Genomic DNA, 18,972 nt, shown 5'->3' on the forward strand with positions numbered 1-18,972 from the left:
TTTTGTAATTATTCATTCAAAATGTTTCATTTGTAATTGACTTGATTTCATTTCTGGAAATATACATTCAAGGGTTGCCAAATACTAATAAATTATAAATATTAATAAAATAAGTGATTGTTTGTAGAGAATTTATTTTGTACCTTTGCATAAATCTAAGAGTGTTTTAATGGAAAATGGGGAAATGAATGTAAATTTGAGTTATCTTTTTCTTTTGTATAAATTTTTCCTGTCACATTCTCTGTTATATCTTTGATACTTTTTGTTTGTGGCAGAATCAGCCTGCTTAGAATGATAAAATCTTGAACTTTGTAGCGTATAACTGCCTCTGCACTTAAAAATAAATCCCGAAAATGTTTTTCTCTTTTTCTTCTTAGATTTTTTTAAAAAATAAAATATGTTTTTTTCTTTTATCATTTTTACATTTGCTCACATGTGTGTACATTGTTTGGGCCACCTCCCCCGTACCTTCCCTGCTTCCAGGCAGATCCTGTTCCACCCTCTTGTTCTCTGATTTTGTTGAAGAGATAATAAGAAAGACAGTTTTTTTGCTAGTTTGAGATAAAGGTAGCTATACAAACAGATTCCTAGCATTGCTTCCATGCACTTTTGTATTGCAACCCACACTGGCTTGTCTCTATCAGACCTCTTCACTATTTCCTAGTTCTTGTTTTTTAAGTGTTAAAAATTGTCAAAACATTCTGCTCATGATCTTTTTCTTAATTTTCTCAAAATGACAATACCCTTAAAATACAGCTTATGCTAATGTTCAGTTTGAAACACTACTGGGTATTATTAACATAAAAATTTGTTTACAACCTGATTGAGGTATAATAAACAATAAATGGTTTATATTTGAATGTAAATTTTGATGAATTTTAAGATGTGCACATTGGTGGAACCATAACCATATTCAAGTTAGTGAAAACATCATTCACAAAAGATTTCTCCAGCTTTTCCATAATTAATTTCTCCTTAATTTATCCCAGAGCCCAAACCACAAATAATCTGCTTTTAGACACTATAGATTCTAGTTACTATTTCTAGAATGTTATATAAATAGATACATGTAGCATGTAATTTTTTCTGTCTGGCTTATTTCAATCAACAAAGTAATTGTGGTTTTCTTTCATTTGCATGTGTTTTTTTTTCTTATTGAATTCTATTTCATTGTGCAGTTATTCTCTGCTTTGTTTATATTCTCATCTATAGATGGACATTGAATTGTTTACAGCTTGGGGATGATTTATCAAAAAAATGCTATACATACTCTTGTGCAAATCTTTGAATGGACCTTTTATTTCATTTACCTTGGGAAAGTGTCTAGGAGTAAAATGGTTGGTTTACATGGTAGGTAAATGATTAACTGGAAGAAATTGCTGCTACTTGTTTTTTACAAAGAAAGGTTATTTTCATTAATTTTCTTTCCAACAGTGTATAAGCAGCAGACATTTTTTTTTTATATAGTCTAGAGTTCTGAAAGTTAAGATGGGAATGCCAGCATGGCCAAGGTTCTGGGCAGGGCAATCCCTGGTTTACAGATGACTGCCTTCTTTGTGTGTACTCACAAGGAAAAGGAAAGTAGTAAACATGCAGGTTCTCTGATGGCTGTTTTTATAATGGCGGTGAACTGACCATGAGAAGGCCATGTTTTTGAGCTCATTTAAACCTAACTATCTCTCAAAGCCCAGTCTCCAAATAACATAACATTGGGAGTTGGACTTCAGCATACACTTTGGGTAGGAGACAAATATTCAATCTATAGTATATTATACATACATACTTTGCCCTATCTAAGAAAACTTTCCCTAAACCAAGTGCACTGGATTTCTACATTTCCATCATTTTTTAAAAAATAATTTTAAAGCATACTAAAGTCCATAATCAATTTCAAGTTGATTTTGAATATTGTGTGAGATAAAGTTTGAGATTTTTTTTGGAGGGAGCATGTGGTTTTCCAATTGTTTCAGCACTATTAATAAAAGGAATATCTTTCCCATTGAATTCCTTAGCAGTTTTGTTCAAAATAAATTGTCTACATATATCTTCGTCTATTTTCTGGACCATTTACAACAGAAATTTTAAGGGATAAAAAAAGAAAGTACAGTCACATATTTTTTGTATAACCCTTAAATATTATTTGTGTGATCACTAAATAACTGTGTGTTAGAATCATAATTAACTATGTAAAAACAAAAGAATTAATGCTACTTTCAAAGCATCTCAATCAGCTTTGTGATTTGAGGAAAAAACTCAATGATAACAGAACACTGACATCAACATACAGCAACATAGCATTGCTAAGATTAATAAAGAAATTTTGCCATTATGGATATATAGTGTTAGTAGAAGGTCATTACATAATTCTTATATTTCTGTTTCCTTTCTTTTTTTTTTTTTGGTCTTTTCTTTTTTTGATACTGGGATCGAACCCAGGGCCTCACGCATGCTAGGCAAGCGCTGTACCACCAAGCTACATCCCATCCCTCCTTTCTTGAATAAAAGCAAAAGTCACATTGAAAATTAACCCAAATATAACTATTCTTTTTTTGTGATTGTAAAACTTTTCTTGGGTCTATTAATAGTATATTTCAATGACAACATATTTTAAAAATAAAGAAATACTTCCAAAATGATGAATCATAATGTAGATCTTCCCTTCTTACTAGTTGAAAGAATCAGAGATGCCACATGTGCTAATCAGAGCTCATTTGGCCAACATCTTCACTTAGGAACAAAAAGTGGATTCACCATGTCTTCAAAAAGAAATGTATAACCTCACATAAATGAAAGACCTAGGTCTAGTGTTCTCTTTAGGAAGGGCTAAACTTAGGAATCAATTATGTCCACAATACTGTTTCCCTGCTTTTCTATTTGTTGATGCTGCATTGTCTCTGCTAGAAAGCTATTGACTTAAGGTAATAAAATTTGACCCTCCGTAGCACCAAGTGAAATGAACCTTACATTTTACAATCTCAGAAAAGAGATTTTCTTTCACCCAGAATCCAAATCAATTGCTCTAGATCCTAGACAGATAACTGTATCAATGGGACTTTTGATTAGTTCAGGCCAAACCTATAGAGCCTTATAGAATTGTGAGTAAAAGTTTCATGAAAGCTTACATTAGCTCAATCACTAGAACAAAGAGAAAAGATGGTTGATGAGCAGACAAAAAGGCAGACAAGCAGAGAGTGAGAAACAAACTTGCTCTTCGAAGTACCATACCCTTATAAATAAACTATCTTTGCAACATAGCATTATTGTTCTTTAAGGAAAAGTTTTTTTTTATAAAATGAAAATGTGTAGAAAGTGTCCATATATTTGAAAGTTATTGTCTGAAAAATTTCCTCACAAAATATAATTCAAAAATAGATCTTAACAGACATATAGACAGGAGACTGGAAACTAAATTTGTTAAATATTTGTCTGTAAGAAAAAATCTCCAGGTAGTTTTATAGCCATGGTCTTTCTTATTTTAAAGTAGATGTCACGCTATCAAAACTATTCCAGACCACTGACAAATTCTCTGAATTTCCACGACACATTCTTAATCCTAAAACACTAATTTTATGAAAGCAGTTCAGAAAAAAACTAATCACTTCTGATTGTATCCAAAAATTTTAGTCAAATTATTAGTAAATTGACTTAAGAGTACACGAAAAGATTGATAATCATCTTCAAGAAGGATAGATTGGAGAATACCTATCCCAATATTAAACCATATGAACACAGTTGAAGAAGTGTCATAGTTAAATCCATGATTGTGTCAGTGGATGCACAAAATGGTTTGACTAGAAGCTAAACTAAAAGCGTTTAACTCTAGACTCGGTAATGACTCTTTTCCACATATCCTTATCCAACATATTCACTGTTCAAATAATACAGCCATTGCCATCAAAAGAATAGGATAGAGGGCCAGCTCTGATCACAGTTAGTTAATGGAATTTGGGGAGTTTGCATCTGCTCCTACAATATATCTCTGTCAGCAGTGAGGTTATTGTTTTGAAGATGAAGACAAACATGCCGTAGAAGGTAGAGCGAATGAAAGGAATTGCCTAAGTCCCAGATGACTGTGTTGAGCAAGCATCAAACATCAGCATTCATTTCTCTTGTCATAGCACATGACAACAACAAACCTGTGTTTTTTAATAACATAAGCTTTAAATTTAGGAACATAAGACAATAGTGATATAAAATAAATAGCATAAATTTAATGTTATCATAATGAAAATTGTTAGTAGTTTTATGAAATTCAAGAAAGTTATTTTTTAAAAAGCACAAGTAAATGTGTAAGAATTGACATTCTTAAAACTTCTGCAATAGTAGAATAGCAGGAAGCTTTGCTTATAAAATTTTAAAAGAAAACCCACAAAATTAGTGCAATTGGAACATAATAGTCTTGGCATCAAAAATAGTTAAGTAAATTCAAGTGTATAAGAAAACTTCTGTGTGACAAATGTGATATGTCTGTTTTGTTTGAAAATGATGATCTAAGTAATAATGTCGTTGGCAAAATAATCTTTACATCTGGAAGAAAACACACAAGCAAAATACAAAAATAAGGTCCAGATGGATGAAAGTGTGAAATGTCTGTGTTTATGTAGAGGAGAAAACATGAAAATATATTGTAACTTTGACAAAATTGCTCAAAAATGCGCAACACATACACAAATCCAAGTAAAGAAAGAAAATGACAGTTTTGATTAGAACAAAAACAAAAGAAAACCTGGTATAGAAAATTACATATAATCAATATAAATTGAATAAAAATATTATGATGTTGATGACAAATCAAGGGTTAGTGCTCCTCATGCACCTAATTTTCTAAATTTCATAAAAATAAAAATAGTTCCCAAAAGAAAATTAGGAAGTTTTCCTCCCTAAATTAGATTGTTCCTAAGTCACAATACAGTAGGTCAGATAAGATAGTAAATTGATGGAGAAACTACAGAGGTTTAACAAAATAGAAGCTTATTCCTTCTCATGCAGAGTACACTACATAATCACAAGAGACAGGTGTGGTGGGGAAATGTATTCTTCATAAATGCTCAGGGACACAGATCTGAAAGAAGTAGCATCATTGTGTGTCTTTGCTACCTGGATGACATGGTTTCATTGGTGATTTTGAAAGAAAATACCAGTCAGTGCATTAGTTTGGGAATGACTTCAGTCACATTCATTTTTGTTTGTAGTCACATGGCCTCCTTTCATTAGAACAAGAAGTATAATTTTCTGTTTACCCAGAATTAGAGGAAAATCAGATAAATTATGATCATGAATAATGAATTCCACAAGCCATAAAGATGAAAAATGTCAAAGAGGATGAAAACCAGGTGACTAATAAGTCTAAAAAAATATGATAAATAGCCCTATCGAATAAAATTTAATATATAAGTTAAGAAAATATCAGACTGACAAACATCTCAGATTCATGGCTTTCTGTATTAGGTTGTAGGAAAGAGTCTTAATTTTGCACTTTTGGAGAGATTGAAATAGAAAATTTAAGAAACAATGACTCAGAATACATGACTTACAGAACTATCCCTATTATTTTCAGAATATGCTTGCCAATCAACAAAGGAAAAAAGATTATATGGGTACATATAAGAGAATATTTATTTCAATGCTGCAATATCCAATATTCTAATAAAGTCAATAATTTAAATGACTATCGATTATGTTTGCTATGATGTGCCTATTTTGTGTACTTATTTAGAAGAATAAGTACACAAAAGATCTATATTTATTGACTGAAAAGACAACTGGCGAAAAATACCTAATTTAAAGGTAAAACAAAACTGAATGTAGTCATATAGGAAAGAAGAGACAGAGGAAAAGAGAAAAGCAGTGAAAGAAAAGAAAAGAAAGAATTCAATGCATTTTGTGAAACATAAAAATGTGTAATTTTTATGCCTGATACTAAGTTAAGGTTTAGGTTTTTTTTTTCCACTGTTCAAACTATTATTTAAAACAACATCAGAAGCTGTCTATGGAATTTTCCAATAAGCTTCAAAAGACTCCATTTGCTGAGACTGAAAAAATAACACCTCCATAAGTAAACAAACATTTTAAAGAAAGTTAATATTTTTTCCACTATGGTATTACTCAGTTTTTAAAATATCATATTATTGTTGTACTAGGGTACATTGTGACATTTACAAAAGCTTTTAATATACATCATAGTTGAATTTACCTCCTCCACCATTCTCCTTTATCTCCCTTTCCCTAACTTTGGGTCATAAACATGTGAGTTATTGCTTAATTATGAAATTTTTGGTATCAATCCATCTATCTCCAGCATATGTCCTAATTACTAAAAGACTTCAATTTGGCCAAACAGTGAATTTTTATTCCTAAGCTTTCCAAGGAAGCACAGGCACTCTAAATTCACTTTTGTATCATAAAAATTAATGATACTAAATATTTGAGAAAATAACCATCTTTAATGAAAATGTTCCCTTTCAAAATTGTAGGTTATCCCAGAAAACCAGATGGCATCATCAAAATTTTAAACTTTTGATCTGTACTGTTGAAGAGAGATTTATCAAAATTTAAGTGTCTAAATTAATTTCAATTTCTACTACGATTTATAGAAATAATGTAAAGTGTTTTAAAGACAGCAGTCTAAAACTACAGAATTTAGAATAACATACACCACTTACTAATCATGTGACCTTAATCAAATTATCTACCACAATGAGCCTCAATTACTTCATCTGCACAGCAGGGATGATATACTATTATCTACTTTATAAGTAGGTTATTGCAATCATTAAGAGAATGCTGCCTAATTTCTAAGAAAGGAGATAATATCACCTGTAGAACACTATCAAGTTAGGTATTTTTCTCTATATATTTTGGACTTTCAATTAACAATTATCAAGTAACTACATAGAATAAAAAAATCAGGTACTTCCTATTAGAAATTGGGTAAGTTTTGCTGTGTGTATGCATAAGAATGTACATACATTTTGCTTGTATGTGGAGTTGATGAAGATAATGGGGACTGAACAACTTAACTCAATCATTTGATGTTCACATGCTCTTCACATTGTTTGGGTTTTCAACTTCTGCTTCTAAAAACCCCTCAATATCAGTTAGGAGGTAATATTTCATAATGGGAAAAAAGAATAAAGTCAGCAAACTTAGAGCTGCATCTAAGTTCTGTAGTAAATTAATAACCTACTATGCATGTTCAATCATTCACATGCTCTATAAATAATCATTGCATGGTTATAATATGTTAGGCTTTGTGTATTCTGAGAATACAGCAGGGAACGAAATAGACTAAATTTTCTGTCATCATAATGCTTACATCCTACTCAGTTTTCTCATCCTCAAAAATGAATGCTAGTTCTTACTTCTTGTAGTTTTAATGAGATTTAATGAGTTAATGTAAGCAAAATGTAATTGTTAATTATCCCTTTAATATTCCTTTGGCTTTCTAAAATGAAGTTGAAAATATACAAAAAAATAACACAATGTTAATGGATACTAATATGTCCATTGCAAACAATTTTCTTCCTTTTTGCCTCTTTTCTGCTTAATGTGCATTAGAAATAATGACAATATAAAAACAAGCAAATAAAATTAATGCATCTAAGGGAAACATGGCGAGATCAGAAGCGAGGTGTTCTGCCTTTTCAGCAGGAACATCTACTGTCACATCTTGAATCAGTTTTGGCAAACACATAAATCTGTGAACCAGGATAGCCATGACTTAATATACTCAATATGGCTGTTACTGATTTTAACAAATTAAACATACCATTAATTTCTCAAGTGTCTGATGGTATTTTTTCACTTTTTCATTGTACATAGTAATCAATGCTCCACTTCCACACATGATAAACATAAAATATGATTTAATAAATGTATATAAAATTCATTACTATTTTCCTGGTTTTCAATATTTGTTGTATTTTAAAATAGGTACTCCCCAAACTGCATAGAAAAGAAGCACCAATAGATAAACACATTACAGGCAAACTTCTAAAGTTTATGACAACCAGCCAATTATGTATTAGTTAACATTCACAGATAAAATTTTGCCTCTCAGTCAATGGTATAGTCTTAGAACACTTATTTTAACACTATTTTTTATCCCAAGTGTTCTTCCTACATTTGGAGGGAATGGGAAGCCATATGACCAACCAACAGTTCTAACTTTGTCATCCCCATTCCACCAGCTTTTAATTTTTGTTTTGTTTTAGTTTTCTAAGAGGTTTCATTTGATATCTTATTTTCTTCAAATTCAAGTTTCCAACACTCTCCTTTATGTAATCAGCAAAGGAAACTGTATTGTAAAAAAAACAAGGTTGAAATTATGTATTTTAACTGCTACATTCAAAAATTTAACAGCTAAGAAGTAGACTGTACAATAAAATATATATTTAATGTAGAGGAGAAGTACATTTAATGTTGTCTCATGTGCAATCGATGACAAAAAGATGATATCCTTTGATTATATCTGGAAAGGTTTTAGCAGGTGTTGCATTTAGAACCAACACACTACTCAACAGAGAGCATGGCAATTATGAAAATTATTTTTAGTAGGGAAAGTTGCTGAAGTTATTGTATATCAAAAATTGAAACTCCTCAAAATGAATCCCACTTAAACTTTAAGCTCAGGATTTAAGCTATGGTAAATGCAAAATCAATATTTTCACTGGAAAAAAGTCAGGGTAAACTAAATTTTTAAGATCTATTTCACCTTATGTTACAGTATTTATAATGGCCAAATTATATGCTCAACTTAACTGAACACATAATTATGATGACAACAGTGCTTTCCTATGGAAAGACAAACACAAATAAAACATATTTTGTGTATGGTTATGTAGTATATGTGATTCAGTGTACATAAAACAGAAGAAGTGGTCATCATTGAAAAGCAGAATTTTGGATGGCATCACAGAATAGGAAATATTTACACTTTGTCTTGAAAGATGAGTGAACTGGTCCTGAGTTGAAATTAGATTAGGAAGACAGTAGAATATACTAAATATACAAAGAAAGAGAGATGTGAAACAACTTGCTGGATTCAGAGAAATACAGGTTATTTGATAAAATCAGAGTTTAGGGGAAAAGACAAAAATAGAATGGAATCATCTGAAAAATAAGTCTATGAAGTCTACTCATATAGGAAATGAAAAGTTAGCCTGGCCCAAAAGACCAAAAATCGTATGTTCTCCCTCATATGTGGACATTAGATCAAGGGCAAACACAACAAGGGGATTGGATTTTGAGCACATGATAAAAGCAAGAGCACACAAGGGAGGGGTGAGGATAGGTAAGACACCTAAAAAACTAGATAGCATTTGTTGCCCTTAACACAGAGAAACTAAAGCAGATACCTTAAAAGCAACTGAGGCTAATAGGAAAAGGGGACCAGGAACTAGAGAAAAGGTTAGATCAAAAAGAATTAACCTAGAAGGTAACACCCACGCACAGGAAATCAATGTGAGTCAATGCCCTGTATAGCTATCCTTATCTCAACCAGCAAAACCCCTTGTTCCTTCCTATTATTGCTTATACTCTCTCTACAACAAAATTAGAAATAAGGGCAAAATAGTTTCTGCCAGGTATTGAGGGGGTGGGAGAGAGGGAGGGGGCAGAGTGGGTGATAAGGGAGGGGGTGGGGGCAGGGGGGAGAAATGACCTAAGCCTTGTATGCACATATGAATAATAAAACAATAAAAAAAAAGAAAAGTTAAACATTTTAAGCAATACTGTAATATAGTCACCTTTCTGATTTTGGAAGACAATCTTAGTAGCATATAGGTGAGAATGAAAGATAATATGGAAAGAGAGGTGGTAAAGAGGGCATTATTCATTTAAAATCTCTTGGGTTGGTTTGAATACATCATCTCTGTGCACATTTGGGTATGAATAGTTGTGCTTTATGTTCTATCAGAATATTATGAATTTCTTGAGAAAGTATCCACATGTTCTTTCTATATTCAACAAGTCATTGAGTACTTGGCACATAAGCAGATCTTTGGAATTTTGTTTAATTACCATTGTTAAAAACTGAGTAGAAAGAGAATAAAATAAAGCTTAATTGTGCTACTTTACAATATACTTCCAGCTCTTTGGTTGCAGTAGAAGAGCTGTATAAATATCAAGAGAACTCCCTGCTGCTACCACCTGATCATGAGTTTTAATCACTGTTTCTTGTTGAAGCACTGTCATTAATGATTAATATAGTTTCTAAGGTTTGAATGAGCACAGATTTTTCTGATAGATAACCATCACAAGGGCAAAACACAATAAAAATGAAAGTAATGTATAGATGCTAAGTGCACTTAAATCTTTTTTGGGGAAAAAAATAAAGAAAAACAGAAAAAGTTAATTATTCCTTATCATTCTTTCAACTTTGTAGCCTTCTTTAATTTACTGGGGATAAATGTTGATTTTCAATGGAGGAGGAATATATTTAAGCTGCAATCAAGCTAACCTTATTTTTTTAATTGACATTTATACAGATTTCCTGAACTATTCAAATTAATATAGCACTAAATTTAGTCACAAGTAAAGAACATAGATGAATGTGTCTTGTCTCCCTGACAACACTGTGCTTTCATTTCAGTGTGTCCAGCACAAAGGCATAGCAGTGTGTGAAAGAGGAAACTGATTAAAAATTATTATGCAACTAAGAAAATTTTCAAGCCTTTGTTTAATTGATAAAGCAGAGAATAATGATTTTTGCCACAATAGTAATAATACATTCAAGGCACATAACATTCTGTTGGTCTCTCTTACATGTTACTTTTTTAAGCATAGATTTTAATTAAATTTATTACCATTTACATAGTTTCATAATCAGAGTTACAAATTTGCATTTATAATACATACATTGTGTGTATATATGGACTTTAATAAATGTTCAGCATGTGTCAAGGCTATACATGATTTCATAATTTAACAAATTGGAAGTCTATGATTTCCATATCAGTTAATATTAACAACAGCACTATGTAGTTATTTGATACTACGTAGTATCAAAATAATATCAAAAATTCATGCTGTGGAATATTTGGGGATGTCAGTCCTTTATTGTTTTACTTAAGTATTTAACAATTAATAAAGTTTTTTCCAGGTAAGTTATTTAAGGAGCATTAAATTCATGTCCTATTTTTGGAAAAGCTAGGAGTCCAGAGTGACTGAGCACAGGATGAGAGAGGTGACTTATGCAAAATGTACACATTTTTAAAAGAAAACTAATTTTATTTAAAGATAAGTGGAGTCCATATCTATAGTTAAATAGCAAATGACTTTGTTGGAATGTCTTCTTGCTTGTATTCTGAAAAACTATTTTTTTTCAGAATAACTTTGAGGTTACAATTAAACTTGAATTTAAAAGTATTCTCCGGTTGTATTAAGATAGAAGAATTCATCATTACCTTTGTAGTTTACCTTGAAGCCCACAGATCCAACACTTTCATCTGTTTGAAGGTGCAGCCACATTTGGCTACCCATGCTCACTATCAAGTCTGGTACAAAGCTTCCAGTCAGCCTGAAAAGAGATTGACAAAGACGGGGGAGATGGGTTATCTCACCATGCTCGCCTATGTGATGCACCATACGAGACAAACTACACAATTTAGTGATCAAGGCTTATAATTTAAAAATACAACTTTATATGTTTAACTGGGTTAGATCTTTCAGCTCTCAGAGGCAAGATTACTAATTTTTAGGCCATCAAAGAATCCTACACTCCCTTTTAACTAAAAAGGAAAAGATGATCTATAAAAATCTTCAAACACTTTTAGCTCTGGACATGTATAACATTTTACCTTCAAAATTTCACAGAACATCTTTCTAAATATCATGGAAATTATTCAGTGTTTAAAACCACAAAATCACAAGTAGTATAATCTATCTCTGTTGTGTACATAATCCTTGATAGAACTACCTGTTTTATACTCTACCCATGTCATATATATTTTGTAGTTAATAGTTGTATTTAAATGAACATGCTGCCAATTTGATATGGGATAACTGAATTTATGCATTAATAATCTTTCATTCAGCAATGCACAGTTTTGCAACTACAAAGTGGGAAATTACTTCATGTTTCCGGTCATTAATAATATTATAATCACATATTTGAATTGAAACTAAGGCTCACACAAAGGATGAAAGAAAATGAGTAAATAAGACCCGGGGGTGGGGTTTGCCAAGAACAGAATGAAGAAAAATGGACTCATCACAAAGTAAATGTCCACATTAATAAGGACTCTAAATTTTATACTAAAGGGTAGGTTTTCAAAAGAGAAATTACTGAATGTTTGCCTACTTTATTGGTAAAACCACAAAGACAGCTGGAAAATAAGATCAGGAGAGAAAATATAAAGTCTCCTTTCACAATAAAAAGGGCATCCAAAGAGAGCATTACAGAAATGTCTCTGGGATAGTGACTACACTATAATTAAACTGGTAGAGCAGCATTGATGACCAGAGCTTTGTAGTGACAATGATAGCTACTAAGATGATAAAAATGACATTTTAAAAAAATGCATTGTCTGTATGGCTATGTTGCTAGTGCTCAGTGTTAATTTATAGGAATTTATTACAAAGAAATTCAGTAAAATACTATGATTTGATTAAGGGGTTATATATGATATTGAAGAACATGGTGAGGTATCAAGGTGCTATAAAGTTGTGGGAATTTATATTAATTTTCCTTGTCAAAGAGTACTATGAATTACTACAATGTAAAACCCACACTCATGCATATTGTCTGTTGATGTACACACACACACACACACACACACACACACACACTATCATTTGAAACATGGTTTAGTTAGACTTTGTGGCACATGAATTTTCACTGCTGCACTGGAATTTTGGTGAAATACAAATTCTAGTCTTACTAGCTACATGACAGACAGTACGAGTATGAATGAAAACTGAAGCTCAAATGTAAGACAGAAAGTAAAGCACACAAGGGAGGGGTGAGGATAGATAAGACACCTAAAAAACTAGCTAGCATTTGTTGCCCTTAACTCAGAGAAACTAAAGCAGATACCTTAAAAGCAACTGAGGCCAATAGGAAAAGGGGACCAGGAACTAGAGAAAAGGTTAGATCAAAAAGAATTAACCTAGAAGGTAACACCCACGCACAGGAATCAATGTGAGTCAGTGCCCTGTATAGCTATTCTTATCTCAACCAGCAAAAACCCTTGTTCCTTCCTGTTATTGCTTATACTCTCTCTACAACAAAATTAGAAATAAGGACAAGCTGGGTATTGAGGGGGGGAGGGGGCAGAGTGGGTGGTAAGGGAGGGGGTGGGGGCAGGGGGGAGAAATGACCCAATCCTTGTATGCACATATGAATAATAAAAGAAAAAGGAAAAAACAAAAAAACAATGAAAAGAATAAAAAAAAAAGAAAAGAAAGTAAGGTAACCCCATTTTGAAACTGCCATGAAAGCTTAAGATTATAGAATGTGCATCAGCTACACCATAGCACATCCCATAGTGTATCTTAAAAGTTGTTTACATGGGAAAACTCAATCAATACTATTTATTACATGCCTTAATATCCTTCTTTGTTCTGAACCATTTCCCCAGCCTGAAGACTCTTGAATGGTACTTTGTCAGTTCATGACCAGCACAGGCACATTTAGCTGCTCCCAATGCTGATCTACTCTCTACTGACATGATTCTACCTAGTTCCAGATTCATTGCCAGTGTAAGAGTACATAAAATCTAAAAAATAAAAAATAATTCTCTGATGTCAGCATAGAATTCCTACTTATCTTTAAGGTTACTTTAGAAAAGTTAAAACTATAATTCTATGTTTCTTTCACATATATGTTAATATTTCAAGAGTTGAATGACTCTTATGCCAGTTTTCATCCCAAAAACGTCTTCCTCAGAGGCCTCTGAGTCATTTCTTTGACATAAGAACATTAAGGAAGGTGATGTCCTGTCTCCTTGTTTCTTTGTGAGTGCAAGTCTAGGCATGTTACACCATGATTTAACTTTCTGCTTCTCATAAAATAAGAGGAATTTTATTTTTCCTTTTGGTTTGGACAAAGAACATGTAGGTAATGGATTATAGCTTCCTGGTTATGTAAAAGGGTGATATCTGCTTCTCTTTATTGAAATCTCCTTGGTGGATTCCCTATATATCATGATCTGGCTTAATTTTTATTCTATAGAAAAACTATTTCATTTTTTTCTACATTTTGTGAAAAGAACTCACCATATTATTAGAAAATTATTATTTCTAATTATATCTTCTCAACACTGGATATCTCTCTTAAGACTCTGCTCCTTGCATGCAACTTCAAGAGTTAATTTCTCTTGTCATCAAAGGTCTTAATTTAAATTCAAATAGAATTTTCCTGTTTTGTACAACTTAGTATTCAGCTCACATCCATGTCAGCAAAAGATGATTTGGGACCAGAGCAGGAGTCTTTGGTAAATCTCGTAAGACTCTCTAATGACTCTTCAAATAGTTTTAATGTGCTTTTAATGCATTTTTGGATTTATTATTTGTGAATAACCACACTTCTCTTTTTGGCCATTCTGGGGTTGGAACTCGAGACACATGTTTGTTAGGTAAGCATTCTACCACTTGAGCCATGCCACCAGCCAAAAACACTTATGGCTACATGGGTATTGACAGGCTGATAACTTCAGTGGACATTCATGATACTTTCCAAATCTCCTCTGTTAGTCCTTTCATGTTAGAATAAAAGTCCTAATAAATGGGCTCAGAAATCTTTCTCACCCACTGCAACAGAATATGAAATAAAAGACAGAATCTACTAAATTTCTATTAGGCTCAGTGCCTGATTTTCTTTATAATCACTCAAAACATATGGCCATATCTATTAGAGAAGTTGTAGTCCAATATTTCAGTAATTTTCCTTGTGACATGCACATATGTAACTTTTGCTTTTTAAAATTAAAATGCAGCTAATATTCTCTATTCTAGTGCAATGCTATTAGAATGGATGGATATGTTCACTTTAGAGTACATGCAATTCACTAAAGATGCTGATGACTGAAAAATTATTTAAAAGCAATATCCCTGAGCATCACTGCACAGTAACATGTCAGAAACGATCACGTTAGGAAAATAAAATATAGTTATTAAAACCAAAATATTCAATGTGCTACAGAATGATGAGACTAAACAAATGTTAAATATTTTGCTAAGAAGTCAAACATTGCAGCTTTAACTTCATATATAAACACGGACTTCAGGAGTCTTAATTTCCAGGCTAGTTCAAAGGTGCAATGTATATGGGAATATTTATCTTAGTACTTATTATCCTTATAAATAGATTTTTACATGTAGATTTGTTTTTGGAAAATTGAATTTGGCAGCCAAGATTTTAGCACATGCATTTTTGTATTCACCCATGGATACTTCATTGTTTATAATTATGGGGGGAAATTCAGCCTACTTAGATAAGGTTTCTATATTTTGTTTTAATTTCTTCTTTTATAAGCATGTTTGAAATGCCTACCATACAAATGTTCTTGAGCATAAAAAGAAACAAAAAGACCAACCAAAACTGTTGTAGTTTATTTTAGACAATTCAATGTGTGTAATAACAAATGCACACATATACAAAACAAACCAAAGCAAAACAGAAGCAAATTGGTTTTTTTCAATTAAATAAGCAGTGTTTTCACAATAGACGGATATAGAAATAACAAACAATGAAAACCCACAAAGAATAAAATACTCTCTAATTTTAATAATTTATTGACAATAATTAAAATTGCCAGAAGTTATTTCCATGTTGTATTATAAACTAAGTCTGAGTTCCTGGAGTGTACGTTTACTACAGTGCAATAGCAGGTCATTTGGATGACGACTTGTCAAATCTTGTCTCCATGAAAAGATAACTGCTGTTGTCAGTTTGATTGTTTCCCTTGATGTGGTGTTGGTGAGTGTTCTCAGATAGGCCTGCAGAGCTCTGTGGCTCATGCCATGTTCACGTTAATGTTCGTAAGGATGCCCTTTTTGCTGATGTATATCTGTAGGTGTGTCTTGGTCCAGGATAATTTTTCTTCTCTATTATAATTCATGATAGTGAACATAAGACTCTGTGTTAGGTATTTGAGGAAATCAAATATAAGTAGAAGTCAAGCTATGAGTGTGTGTGTGCATGTGTGTGTCTGTGTCCATGTGTGTCTCTGTATGCATGTGTATGCCTTCATGTACACACATATGCATGAGTGGTGAAGGAGAGAGGAGGTATGTGCAAGGTAGAGAAAAATGCAATCATAGAGATTTATTTTTCTTGGTTTTAGTAACTATAATATGAGGAGTAAAAGATTTTTTCTGAATGGTCATTTCTCCAAGCTCTTTTTATACGAAGGTCATTAATCTCTAAAAATATCAACTTCTTGTTAAGAGTAGTATATTTACTTCTCATATTGGTTCATGGAGTATTTTGTTATTTAGTGACCATAAGAGCAAAGCTGGGATGGTGAAGTTCCTTGCTGGAGAATTTCTTCAACCCAAGTATCATGTATACTAGTGAATTGTTGGATAGCTTTTTAAAAAAAAGAACAAAAACATAAACAAGTACCCTGTTGGGAGAGGACCACGGTTTCCAAAATGCAAGGGCATCTAGCAGACAGAGCTACCTTCCAAAGTCAGCCAGAAGGAAGAAAATGAGACCATATTTGTATAGCCACAAAGAGCTGAATTCTGCTTACAACCTAAAAGAACCTAGAAGAGGGCTGCATCCTTCAGATGATACCGCAGCCTGCCCAGCACCTAGGTATCCATTCTGTGAGAGTCTCAGGATGAGAACCACCCTGAGCTGTGGCTGGACTCCTGACATACAGATAATTAAATGGGTTGCAGTAAGCTACTGAATTTGTGGTAATTTATTTTGCAACAATAGAAAGTGAATACAGGAACTCCTCTGATGATTCCCTGTGATGTTCACATCTTATTTATGGGTCTTTTCCACAGTAAAAGGTATGCAGAAGTTTTAAGTGTCTAAATCATCATGGACCCCTGTGCTTGTGTGACTCTCTTAACTATGGGTGAGCAATAAACAATGGTTCCTGCCAGATGGACATGATTTGTAAAACCTTCCAAGGAGAATAGCATACATGATCTTTGCTACTCCTTTCTTCCAGGGAGAAATTCTGGGCCTATTGAAGATTTCTTTAAAATTTCATTTTAAAGATGTTTTGCCCTCCTCTCCAATCTTATGTTAAGATACCAAAAAAGGATTTAGCTTGGAAAAAAATGTTTGACAGAGGCTTGCAAAGTTTAACACATTCGTGGTGCCTCCAATATCTAAGGACAACTAAAGTTTTAAAAGTCTTGTGTATCTCTATGTTCTTTGAGGAGCAAGTAGATGTTAGGAATACTTAGTGTTTTGTTTTACTTTTCTGACATCACAATTAAGACAGAATCGAGATTTTTAATGCATTTGTTGCTCTGCCAACTTTTTGATCCTATAGCCTAATAAAATGGACATATGTCTCAGCTATCCATTTGAAATTTGCAATACTCCACTACAAAAGTTGATAATGATAGGAATGGACTTTTAATCATTCAAATTCTAGTCTCAAAAATAGTCAATATGTAGGCAGTGACAAAGGGTCTCTAAAACTAATACAAAGAGTTCTCTCCTAGATAAAGAAAATTATTTTTTTTGGAAAAATTGTCTTGTTCTCATTCAAAACAATAAATAAATTAATGAAAGGAAAGGAAAATGCCTGATAAATAGCTTGTCAAAATATACTGTTCAGTGGACTAAGAACAATAGTAATTAATTATTAATCTGATAAACTTAATGAAAACATAGCAATCTTTTTCATGAAGCTAACCTATTACTTATTAAAATACTATTAAAATTGTTTAAATATTTATAAAAATATCTTATTAACACAAAAATACATGTGTATGAGGTATATTTTAAATAAACAAATAGTTCCTAAGGAAGAGTGTTGTTACTTATTACTAGAATGTATCTGAGGAGATTTTATCTATTATTAACATTTCCAGAAAAAAATCAGATAAAATGTGTTTGGATAACCAGACTAGTACATTTCACCACCTTCAATGTATTTGCTCAATCAGGGTGCTGGTGGCTCATACCTGTTAATTCTAGCTACCTGAGAGACTGAGATCAGGAGGATCAAGGTTTGAGGCCAACCTGGGCAAATAGTTCATGAAACTCCATCTCCAAAATAGCCAGGGCAAAATTACCTAGAAGTATGATTAAAGCTGTAAAGAGCCCACTTTTTACAAAGCCCAGTCCAACACACACACACACACACACACACACACACATCCTCAAATAGAATGTCATCCAACATCAGTGTCTATTCACAAAATTTCTAGAAATACATTAAGTATAGAAGAGAGTTTAAAAAAATCTTTACACATTACTAATCTTTAGAGGGTTATCAGGAATATTCCCTTGAAACATTCAAGAGAAATGGCAGATAAAAAGGAGTATCAGGTTTCTGGTAGAATGTTTTTCTAAACCTCTCAGTCTGTTGCTAAATACATGAGAAGGGTAAATTACATAACCACCATCTCCTCCCTTTCTGTGCAGTTGAAATGAGAGGAGTGACCTCGATGCTACTAACTGCTACCATCACTGCTAGATCTCTCAAATAAATTATGTCCATTTCCTCTCAGATGAATTTATACATAAGTGTGAAAATAGCAAATGGAAATCAATCTGTAAAAATGTGAAAGTTCTTTTGACAGCTTTTAAAAGATACTGGTGTGATTTTTCAAATCCATTAACTGAATTATTTTCAAATGGTAAAGTTTATATTTGGATCTCTACTGACATCAGTACACCATGATGAATTTGTTAGAAATGAAAATTACTATTGCAAATTGAGTTAAAGTTTTCCAAATAACTCCACTAGAATGAAAAAAATATACATATATGCACACATATATCTATATACATATAGAGTGAGAGAGAGAAAATACAAATAGGTCATAGATACA

At 32.5% G+C, this 18,972-nt stretch overlaps 1 protein-coding gene across 6 annotated transcripts in view; it reads right to left on the reverse strand.

Annotated features, from left to right (window-relative positions):
- Positions 1 to 18,972, reverse strand: part of Csmd3 (CUB and Sushi multiple domains 3) — a 1,205,819-nt gene that overhangs the window by 526,168 nt on the left and 660,679 nt on the right. For all 6 annotated transcript variants that reach the window (XM_074069090.1, XM_074069089.1, XM_074069088.1 and 3 more), the window contains one exon: positions 11,406 to 11,518. In XM_074069090.1, coding sequence (XP_073925191.1) covers positions 11,406 to 11,518 — 113 coding nt within the window. The remainder of the gene's footprint in view (positions 1 to 11,405; positions 11,519 to 18,972) is intronic.

Source organism: Castor canadensis, chromosome 3 (genome assembly GCF_047511655.1).
Source record: "Castor canadensis chromosome 3, mCasCan1.hap1v2, whole genome shotgun sequence".
Taxonomy (NCBI): Eukaryota; Metazoa; Chordata; class Mammalia; order Rodentia; family Castoridae; genus Castor; species Castor canadensis.